This window comes from Morone saxatilis, unplaced genomic scaffold (genome assembly GCF_004916995.1).
Source record: "Morone saxatilis isolate NCDOM2014 unplaced genomic scaffold, NCSU_SB_2.0 Contig20, whole genome shotgun sequence".
Lineage (NCBI taxonomy): Eukaryota > Metazoa > Chordata > Actinopteri > Moronidae > Morone > Morone saxatilis.
Window position 1 is genome coordinate 11625762 of NW_023339763.1, and position 11196 is coordinate 11636957.

Genomic DNA, 11196 nt, shown 5'->3' on the forward strand with positions numbered 1-11196 from the left:
TTTCATCCCCTCTCCAAAGAAAGACATTAAATGTAACTGCTGCTGCCGCCTGCTCATTCCGTGAGCATGTGTGGAACACGTCCGCATCCACAGCTGGTCCAGGTCCACAGACGCCAAAGACAATATTGAACTGTGTAGGCAGGCTGTCCATGTGAACTACTCGAGTATATCAGAGCAAAATCAGCAGCTCAGTTCACATTCTCAGCCAGAATCTGACAGCTGGCCAAACAGTTAAAAAAAAATAATAATCAAAAGATTTTGCCCTGTCACTCAGTGGGGGACTCACAAGGGACATATTTAAACTAAGCTTGGAGTTTACAGCCACACTAGCTGCAATATTAATTGTAAAGAAAGCCAAACCAATAGATCAACCAAAATATAAATGGAAACTCTGGGATCACCAAAGTCGACTAAGACCATGAATGTTTGCACCAAATTGTACAGTTGTCGAGACATTTGACTCAAAGTCAGAGGGGTTCATCCTCTGGGGACCGGGAAAGTCTGTACAGGCATTTGGCTGGCAATCAATCCAGTAGCTGTAGGTGGACTGACCCACTGACCATCCATGGAGCCATGCATGGCTGAAAAAAAATTGAGCAGATTACCCTTCTGACATCATTCGGGTAATTTTCCTCAGACTTGACATGACAAAGCTTTTTTTTGTTCAAGTTGAGAAACACGACCCAAAAGACAACCTGAAATAAAAACCAAAAGGGACTCAATGCTGGCATAATGAAACTGTTCACCTTTGAGCTTTTTGTCATATCTTAGCTTTAATAGTCTGTTGTTGTTGTTGTTTGTGGTCATAATTTATTTTTATTTTGGTACTTAAACAGTCACAATCTCATTGACCTCTCTTTTACCACTTATTCATCAACTTGCACTTTAAATCCTCCCATGCAGACCCCTGTGGAGGGTCTCATGTCACCTTTACCGGACAAAATAGCTCTCTTGTCGCCTTCCTCCCATCCTTATAGTTACATGAGCCCCTCACTCTGCTCTCTGAGAGCTCCGACCCCCTCAAGCTCTCCGATGTCTGCATCTGCCTTTATGTGGATTTGTTCCTTTAGTCAGTCTCCTCGATGCTCCATCTTTCAGCCCCTCTCTTCACAGCAGAGGACATCTGATACATGATGCAGACGATGGTAATGTGGCTGGTGCTCATGTAAAAATAAAATCCCCATCAGTCTTCCACACAGGCAAGGTTATTACGCACTATTATGGAAATGGCTGACAGTAAATAATAGTCACTCAAGACTGAGTGTTAAGTATAATGATGTATTTAAAACAGTTTGGAAAGACAAAAATAGAAACATTCATTAACTTTTGCTTGCACTTGCAGGCTACAATTTCAACATCCAAATCATTATTAGAAAGAGAGCGATGGCTTGTGGGATATGTTTGAGGGCTGGTGTAGTGTCAGCTGCAGAGAAGGGGGCTTGCTAAATTTGGGACGTGCACAAGAGAGGCATGTACACTACCGGACAAGGTGAGGGTCAGCTGGGCCAACAGACCCGCCGGCAGTCACTCTACTGAAACAGTTCACCTTGCTGGAACACAGTCACACACCTATGACTAAGCAGCTCGAACCATACAAGGTAAGGATTTGATTGGCACTCCAATCTATGTATTTTTAGCCATGCTACTGTAGTGCCACATGGCTCTGGGGATGGCGGTCAGTGGGTTGGTCCACCACCATGAGGCTGACATTTGTGGTTTTACTATAAGACAAATTTAGTGCCAAAATCAGGTCAAATGTTTAATTTTATGACCAAATACCTGAAAAATTAATGACATTCCCATCAGCCTCATCTGTAACTTGTGTTGCTTATTGCTCATTTCTAATTAGTAACACAATTCCTACACACTTTCAAAATTCCATATTTTTCCAGACTTAGATTTTCAGACCATATTTGACAGATGTAAATAATTGGTTTTAAAATATAACTGTTAACATGTATGTAACATGCCTTGTTTATTCACTGTGTCAATAGAAACAATGAAGAACGCAGCCATAAAGGTTTACTTACGCAGAAAAGATGAAGATTCTGAGGATTAGGAGGATTGAGAAACATAATTGGGGAAACAAATATTGTGCATAGGAACCCTGTAGTAGATGTTGCTTGCTGGAAGATGATGATCATGGAAAAGATTACACCTGCTAAGCATCTGCATGTTAGTGTTATTGTGAGCATGTTTTGATCATGTATGTAGTTAGCATGCTAAAGTTAGCTCAAAGCTCCACTGTTCAGCCTCACAGAGCTGTTAGCATGGCTGCAGACTCTTGTGTGAGTTTGGGACCTTTCTTATATCAGCTGATTCTTATCATTTAAATCCCTAAGTGAAGTTTTTATTTTGCATATGTTAAGTTTCATCGCATTATCGTCCACAATGAGAGGAGTTGTTGTTGACAAACTCTATGGAGGAATGCTTCCTACTGTCCCCTGACTACTGTCTGCTTGTTATGATGTTCCCAGATATGAAAGCTGAATATTGCTGACATTATTCATCCTACTCCAGGGAACAATAACCCAGGTGACATACTTCGAACCTCAAAAAGCAAATAAGAAATATTGAGAGGAAAGTCGCCCTTGGGGAAATTTATTTATTTACTTAGTTTATATTCTGTGGTGTCAGCACTTCCTTCTGCCCGCTGGGGTACTAAATATGTTAACTGAAGAATAAAAGGTCTGCCGTTCTTTTTCTTTCTTTTTTCATAACTGTCATAAAAGTATATTCATCTGACAAAGCAATGATAATATAAGTAGGTTGTATTTTGTGTGTGTGTTTGATGAAGCTGTAGATGGGCTTGGGTTTTCTAAAACAGGCTCACATAAAACCGTAGATCTATCTTGTCGAGCCATGGGGGTAAAAGCTAAGAATAGGTCCCTATCTCTCTCTGCTCTCCAGATAAAAATAATGACCTCCCCTTTTTAATAAGCTGCCATAATAAATGTAAGATAATGTCTCCCTCCTCCTTGTCCATCTATCCACGCCTCCTTTCCTCTGAAAGTGTCCCGCTCTGTTCTTAGCCGTAATGGCACAAGTATTTTCGGCATCGTGGTGAAACGTGGATGGATGATGAAGACATTTCCCTTTATGACTGCTCATGCTTTTCCTTCATTAGCTGCCCCCCACTGTAATGTGTAATCTGATCCTTTATTGCTCTCTGTAAGGAAATTTTCTTTTCACTTTCCCCCTTCACAAGAAGAGCGCATGATCAGCTGCAGAGCAGGTAGGGATTTGGTGTCGTGTTCAAGGACACTTCAATGCGTGCTGGTCCTCTTGCTGACAAGTGGTCTCCCTTCTGCCTTTCTCCTTAATTATTCCCATAAACACACATCAGCACCAGAAAACTGTTTTTTTTTCTCCAAAATGTAAATCTTCTGTTTTCGCTGTGATGATTTCTACAAGGATTGTATGAGTCCTAAAGAGTTGATTATCTGGTGGCAGTGGTGGAAGAAGTGCTCGGATATCGTGCCTGAGTAAAAGTACCAATAGAACAGTGTAAAAGTCAATAATTGCAAATAAAAACCCTTATTTTAAATCATACTGCCGCAAAAGTAGATTATATAGGTATAACAAAATCTAGGCCTACTGAAAGTAACAAAAGTAAAAGTGCTCATCATGCAGAAGACTGTCCTCTGTGACTGATTACTTATATGACACTATTAAATTGTTAATACTGCTTCAACAGTGTGTAAGTAGCATTTTACTGTTAGCTGGTCAAGGTTGTTTTATTATTATATTTTCATTTAGGTAGTTTAATCCAGTGGTTCCTAATCTAGGGGTACGTCAGCGTCCAAAGGATTATTAAATAAATCTGAGGGGTTGTGAGAGTTCAGCTACAAAAATTTGTATTCATCAGGATTTGCTTTTGGGAGGTAATATTGGATAAATTAGCCTCTGTGGTGTTTGAACATTTAAATGTCATTTAAATAAAATCATCTTGGAGGTTTAGAGAAGAAACTCTTTGGTGGAACTGCTAATGAGAAAAATGACAAGGGCCCAAACCAGACACTTCTTTTTATTAAGGGGTCAGAAGCCAAAAAGATTGGGAATCTTTGACAAAAGTTTATAAGCGTATCATATGTTTTTAGTATAAGACTTACTCTGAAATGTAGTGAAATAGACGTTTAAAGTAGGAGTAAATTGAAATATTCAAGTAAAGTACCAAATACCGCTAAAGTACTAAAGCATAGTACTTGAGTTAATGTACTAAATTTGCACCACAGTCTGGTGGCCAATACCTTTTGCTAGCTACCTTATTTGACCACACACAGTCCTGGAGAGCTCACATCGCACATCTCTAAGCAGCTAAAAATGCATCAATTATTGAATAAATGAGAGGTGAAAAGCATCAGACTCTGGTCACTGCTCGTCCATCTCCACAGTGTCCTGCTGCCCTGGGTGCGGTTTGCCCTGGAAAGTTCACCCTGACTGTGGGTAGAAGTGATGAGCTAGTTGCTGATGGATGGAGGGTATACTACTCTGATTGCCTGGCCCTGCCAAACATAAATATTGTCTCTTACTTTGCCCCTTCAGGACAGCCTGACAGCAGCACGGTTTATTGGGAGACGTTGAGGGAGTGATGTCAGGCAGGCTAACCACAATGTACCTGTACAACTCTGTCTATTCTGTCTAATGTATATTATTTGTCCTTTTAATTGACTATATTTCAATAGCCTAGTGTTGGTATTTAACGATTAGGTGACCGGTTTCAACATATTGTCACTTGATTATCTGATGACCTCCTGAATTTAACTAAACCCAAATCCTGCCCCTGATGAATGTTACTACTGATCCCAGTAGACAGACTCAGCATACTGTATCTAAATAAAATGTGATCATCTATGATATGGGGCCCACCATGTTATTACAGTGAGTGATTCAGCACATTTTGTAACAAAGAAAAACATTCAGTCCAGTAAGCATGGTGTAATTATCTAATAGACAACTGGAAGCAATTCTCCTTTTTCCGAAAACGTTTTATCTTTATAGTGGCACTGAAACTGGATCGCCTACCACTGGAACTGATTAACCCCTTCTAACAGGACTGGCCTCAGGCCAGCGTCTTTCCCTGACTCAAGCAGTTGGTTCACTTTCCAAGGTGTCACTGATACACTTTACCCTTCAGCATGAGTGTCTTAACTGCCATTGTGGCCTTGGTGTCGTCAGTCAATGACAGCCAGAAGGACAAACAGCGGTCACCTGAACATCAGATATCAACCGTTTTGTAATTCAATCTAAATTGAGACTTTGCTAGCCAAGTATCCATATCATTTGTCGTGATTGTTAATGGATCGTTAGAAACGTAATGTTCATTATGGACTGAAAGAGATGTAAACTAATCTAGCCGGCTACTGGAGAAGTCATTATTGTGTAATACTAACTGTGTAAAACCATTAGGACTTTCGGAGGAGTTCAAAAAATACAGCAAGTCATGCATATTTGTTTAAATGTGTATCGCCTCACATCACCCATGATTCCCTGATTATATTTATTCACATTCAAGTCCTCAGATCCTAAAGGTCAACTAAATGGTATTAATAAACAAAGTAAGTAAGTAATTAAAGTGGAACTGCAAAAAGGAAGGTAATGCCGTAATAACCCATAACTGATTATTACACAGTGTTCTGCAGCTTATAGATATCTCATTGAAAACTGTTCAAAAGTCATATGAAATACTTCAGAGCAAAAATGACTACTTGGATTTTAATCAGTAAAAGTATTAAAAGTAGAAGTATTGTGCCTGTGAATTGTGCTTTTCAAAGAGCCACATATCTATTTAGAGAGCAAAGTGTGTGAATATGATCTTTACCACTTCCCTGAACTATTGATTTCCTGATCATATTACATTCACACCCCAAATCATAAAAGTTGGAGGACTATGGGTCACAACTGAATGAATGTGATGCATTACAATAAGTCAAGACTGTAATGTGAAAAATTATGAATTTATGCATCACTCTGACTATAAAGTTTGAAAACATCCTCCATCAGCAACCTTGAAATGGAATATTAACTTTTCATTATATGCAGGATATTTGGTAGGATAAGTAAGATGGTTAATGGAATATTATATTTATTATATTATTTAAATATGTTATTTTTATATTATATAATAATAAAGAAAATAACTGACAAAAACAGTTTAATGAAGTAGTACAGTTAAATTATTATTATTATATTAATTATCCTATAAATAGTACTTCACATGTCTCTGAAAATCCCAGAATCCAACAAAGAGAATAAATTCCACTTGTATGTGTATCTGCATGTGTTTAATTATGTGTTGACATGAACTCTGATTAGTCTATAGTTTTCCACTCTGGCCACACAGAGTGATCAGCAGCCAAAGCTAACTCCTCTGATTGAGTGACTTGGTTTTGTTTGGCCAGTTGTGTCTGTCTGGCTACAGCTCACTCCATTACAACCCTAGATGACTAATTAATGGTCCCGGGACAGGTGACACCGGCTCCTCAAGATCCATTTACACCCTCATCACCACAAGGGCTCTGACTGGGCTCCGCTGCACTTTTTCACTTCTCCCTTAACTCCATCCTCTCTTCTCCTCGCTCATCCCCTCATCTCTTATTCATCTGGTGGTGGAGTACTGTTTAAGAAGCAGGTCTGCGGATAGACAGATGGGCAGATTGAGAGATAGATGGAGCAGACAAATAAAGGTACGGACTACATTTGGGTTGGGAGAGAGACAGAAATGGGCGATGTGAAACTATCTTTACTGTTTTTTTTAAAAACTATCTGAGGTATTTTGCAGTAGTTTGTCCAGAGGGGAGATAGATGAACCCTGATCTCCACCTGCCTGCGAGCCAAGCACACCCACACTTATCTCTGAAGAGTTTTATGTTGGGTCAGATAGTATTAGACCTCATGGGAGAATGTGTGAGTGTGTGTGTAAGTGTGAGTGTAAAGGACATGATTCACAGTTGCTACAGAGTCCTTCAACTTTTCAACCCAGCTGCTTTTTCAAGTGATGGACACTATCAAACACACACACACACACACACACACACACACACCCACACAGTGCAAGGAGAAAGATTAAGGACGATTTTAGATGAAACTACTGTTACCCATGAGCACTCTGGTGTACCACAGCACATCCCCTGGCACCCATCTAATGGACAGAAGCAGTATACGTGTGTGTGCCTCTAGCCAGTAATGATCCTGCACATACAAAAGCTCCTTGAGCTTCATAGTTAAGAGAGTTATGTCTCTATAGAGAAGGAAAGAAAATTTCACTTTTATTAAAGCTTAAAGTCCTTTTCATGCAAAACTTAAATGAACATTGCTAATCTGTCAAAGGTAAGAAGAACGGCAGACTCCATTGAAGATGTAATACTGTAACTACTACAGTATGTCAAACTACTTTCTCCTTCCCACAGTATTAAACAGACCACTCTGTTATTTAAAGGTCATGATTTTAGAAGGGTTTCTGAATGCAGCAAGAAAATGGTTCAAGCCTTGCAGTATATAATATGCAGTGTAATAGAACAGCAAACTCAAACTCCTGCTTCAAACATTAATATACAGTACAGTTTATGGTATTGTGTCCATCCCCACCTTATCCATAAACAATAATATAATGTAGCTCATTACAACACATTTTTGCACAAGGGTCAATCTATGTAAATGTCTGTTGTGTCAATAAAGGTGCTACATAATTTTTAGGCTATTTTATAATGGCGCATCTTCACACAGCAGTCTCTGTGTGTGATATTGTGCCAGAGAGATGATCGAGGTGCATATAATGTCTCTGATAGCCTAAGAGTTTGGGTAGAGCCATGCATTGGGAGATCTACACTTACTTTACCAACTATCCTGTGCACTGTGGTACCCTCAGGCCTTGAAGACTGTTTTTACATGCTGTATATATGCTTGTGTCCTTTATTTGGGCCGTAAGTCCAGCATGTGTCAGTCATGTACCAGCTGGAGGGAGGACAGAGGACAGATCAGCTTGGCTGTTAAAACAAGGTTAATGAATGACGAATGACGTGGCAAGGATGAAGGAATAAAGTCTAAATGTGAGAGTGGATAGCAGGAGCAATTTGCAGTGGACATATACTTCTACACATAACACACAAAAAATGTAATCATGCTCACGTGCAAAAACAGTATGCAGCTGCTAATTTAGCACTGAAGCTGGCAGAAATAACCACACCTGAGGATAGGAGGGAAACTTGCACGCCAAGGTTACTGGCAACTGGTCGCACACCCACAAGTTTACACACACATACACATACACACACTGTAGTCAGGAGATAGGGATGGGCAGCCTTGAGTAAATCAATTACGAGGTTCAGTGTCAAGTTGAAGGCCACGAGGAGGGCACCATAACAATATCCCAGCAACGGCCTGTGAATAGCAGCCACCACTAAATCAGCTCTCTGCACCGGCAGATAGAGTGGACACCTGTGGAGAAGGCGAAAGGGTCCTGAGAGGAGAAGAGAAGGACTGAGCAGATGTCCTTGTTTGTTTGGAGGAAGAAATACTATCCCATATGCCTTAATAGGCAAAACAACCTGACATTAATATGGCCCTTTGTGCTTATCGGGAGCACCAGCAGTAGGGCCATTCTCCATCATTCTCTATCTCCTTCTTTCTGGTTGTCTCTCTGTCTCCCAGTGTCTATATTTACATCCCAACCAAAGCCATTTCTGTCCATCCGTTCCAGATTTAGTGCTCTTGGGCACGACAGCAAAAGTGCAATCAGCTCAAGACTCCCTAGTGCCATGGCCCCTGTTTAATACAAACAAACACTAGTACTAAATGGCTCCTATGGGTCCTATTGTCCTTTAAAGGAATGGTTTGTCATTTTGGGAAGTGCACTTATTTGCATTCTTGCTGAGAGTCTAATATGTGCTCATTTTAATTTATGATATCAGTAGCATCACTGAGTCAGTTAGGATTCTGTAAATTTGTAACAAGAATGGATATACTGAATATACACTATAGTGTATAAGTATGCGGTTTGGGGTATATGGAGTTTTGGTCTGGGACTGTTTTTCATGGTTTGGGCCCCTTGCTTCCAATTAAGGGAGATTTCAATGTTACAGCATACACTGAGATTTTAGATAACATTGCGCCTCCAACTTTGGGCCAATGTCCAAAAAGAATTGTTTTTTCCAGTTTGGTGTGAAAGAATTTGCCCGGCCTCCACCTCATCCAACACCCTCAGGATAACTGAGACCCGAAGAGGTTATTTCCCAACATCAGTTCCTAACCCATGCTGCTGTGGCTTTCATGGGTGTAAAGCCCTGCAACCAGAGGATCCAAAATCTTGTGGAGTGGAAGGTGCTGTAGCAGCCGATTATTGGCCATGGTTTTAGAAAGAGATTGTAAACAAACTTGTTTGGGGTGTCCTCATACTTTTAGCTTCTGAATATAACTGCGTATATAGAGCTAACCCTGTGAGACTAGCATATACTACATTTACTAAATAAGCCAGTTACTATACTGTACACACTGTACTTTTGACTTTTCTGTGCAGTTTCAAAGAAATGTCATCATAAGCCTGAAGAAAACTGAAGGCTTTGGACAGAACACACACATACATGCACACAAACACAAACACACACACACACACACACACACACACACACACACCATGGTCTTTGTCTTGGTGTGTGCTCTCAGTCAACCAGCAAACACACACACACACACACACACAGAAAGAAAGAGTGAAAAAGAAGAACAGTTGTGTTTATTGTGACCATGACCAGGTGTCAGTGGGGATGTTCAATGACAGCTTACTCTGCATCTGCTCCAATTAACTAAACCCCAAATGGTTTGATCTGAACTTTTTTTTTGTCATACTGAAAGTTATTTTTGTATCCTGTGTCTTTAATAAACAGGACCACACACATGTGACAGTGAGGGGTGGATACTGTTAAGTAGTATTTGTCCTTCATTTCTTAACCATTTCCACCAAATCTGTCTGTTTTTATCTTAAACCTTTGCTCACTTCACTTTCCTTCCTCCCTTCTTTCTGCACTTAGAACTGCACTGCGCTGCCATTTGGAGCTCTCCATGGTGCTGAACCTCTCATAGTCTCTTCCTGTCTCCTTCTTTATTTCTTTTTCTTTCTCAGTTCATGTTGTGTTTGTTGTCAGTTTAAACAACTAAGGCTTACTTCTCTTTTCTTCTTTCCTTCCTTACATCTTTCTATTTAACGGCTTCTTCTTTCCTCGTATCCTTTTGGGCACAGAACAACAGAAGTAGCTCATTAGGAGGTACTGTAGTGCTCTGTAGAGCTGTTCGTGGTGCTGAACCTCTAACTGGCTCTCTTTCTATGAGCAGACTTTCTTTCTCTCTATCTCTCTTTCTTTCTTGCTGACCATTAACATACTTGATTAAACTCCATCTGCTTCTGTCTTATTTATGTGTCCTTTACTAACCACTTTGTTCAGCTGGGTTGGTGGAGTCAAAACATTGTCACCACTTCCATGATAAAACATGCACTATACCATGGCTCCTTCCAGACACAATATAGCTCAATTAGGAGATAATTCACTTCACCCTCATTACTTCCAGGCTTAAACGTTTCATCTCCTTGTTTCCGGTTAAGTAATGAGAAACCAGTCCCATGTCCGTCCAGCGCCAAATGCCCCATGCAAATTTCAGTGTTGGAAGCGGTTTATGTATTCAAGCTTATTGATTTGTTTGCCAACTCTATACTGTAGACGTGAAAAGCGTGACCAACTCCCTGAAAGCGAGTTTTCTTTCTTTGGAAAAGGGATCAATGACAAGGCCCCATTAAACTGGCTACACTGGCCGCACATAATTACAGCAACTGATTTGCAACAAACACAATGTGCCATAAATTAGGTCTGTAATAATGGAAACGTGGCGTGAGAAGGAAACAACCAACTCTTTTGAAGATTAAATTATCCTACAGCCAGCTCATTTTCATTCAAACTGGGTTTGACGCAACAATACACTCAGGAGGGTGTCTTTAGTCAAACCAAAATGTGGCCATTAAAACCATTTTACTCTTTCATATGTAAGTAAATTGCCTTCTGTGCTAATCCTATTTCCTATCAAAGATAATAACTATATAAGAGGATGATTTGGGAGTGCTGTCGCGTACATCTCTCTCTCTCGCTCTCTCTCTCTCTCTCTCTCTCTCTCTCCTCTCTCTCTCTCAGTGACAGGCGTCAAAAATACCACCAA

General features: G+C 40.2%; 1 protein-coding gene across 1 annotated transcript in view; it reads left to right on the forward strand.

Annotated features, from left to right (window-relative positions):
* The first annotated feature begins 9738 nt into the window (after positions 1 to 9738).
* waif2 (Wnt-activated inhibitory factor 2) overlaps positions 9739 to 11196 on the forward strand; it is a 2405-nt gene continuing 947 nt past the window's right edge. The window contains exon 1 of the mRNA XM_035666854.1: positions 9739 to 9746. Coding sequence (XP_035522747.1) covers positions 9739 to 9746 — 8 coding nt within the window. The remainder of the gene's footprint in view (positions 9747 to 11196) is intronic.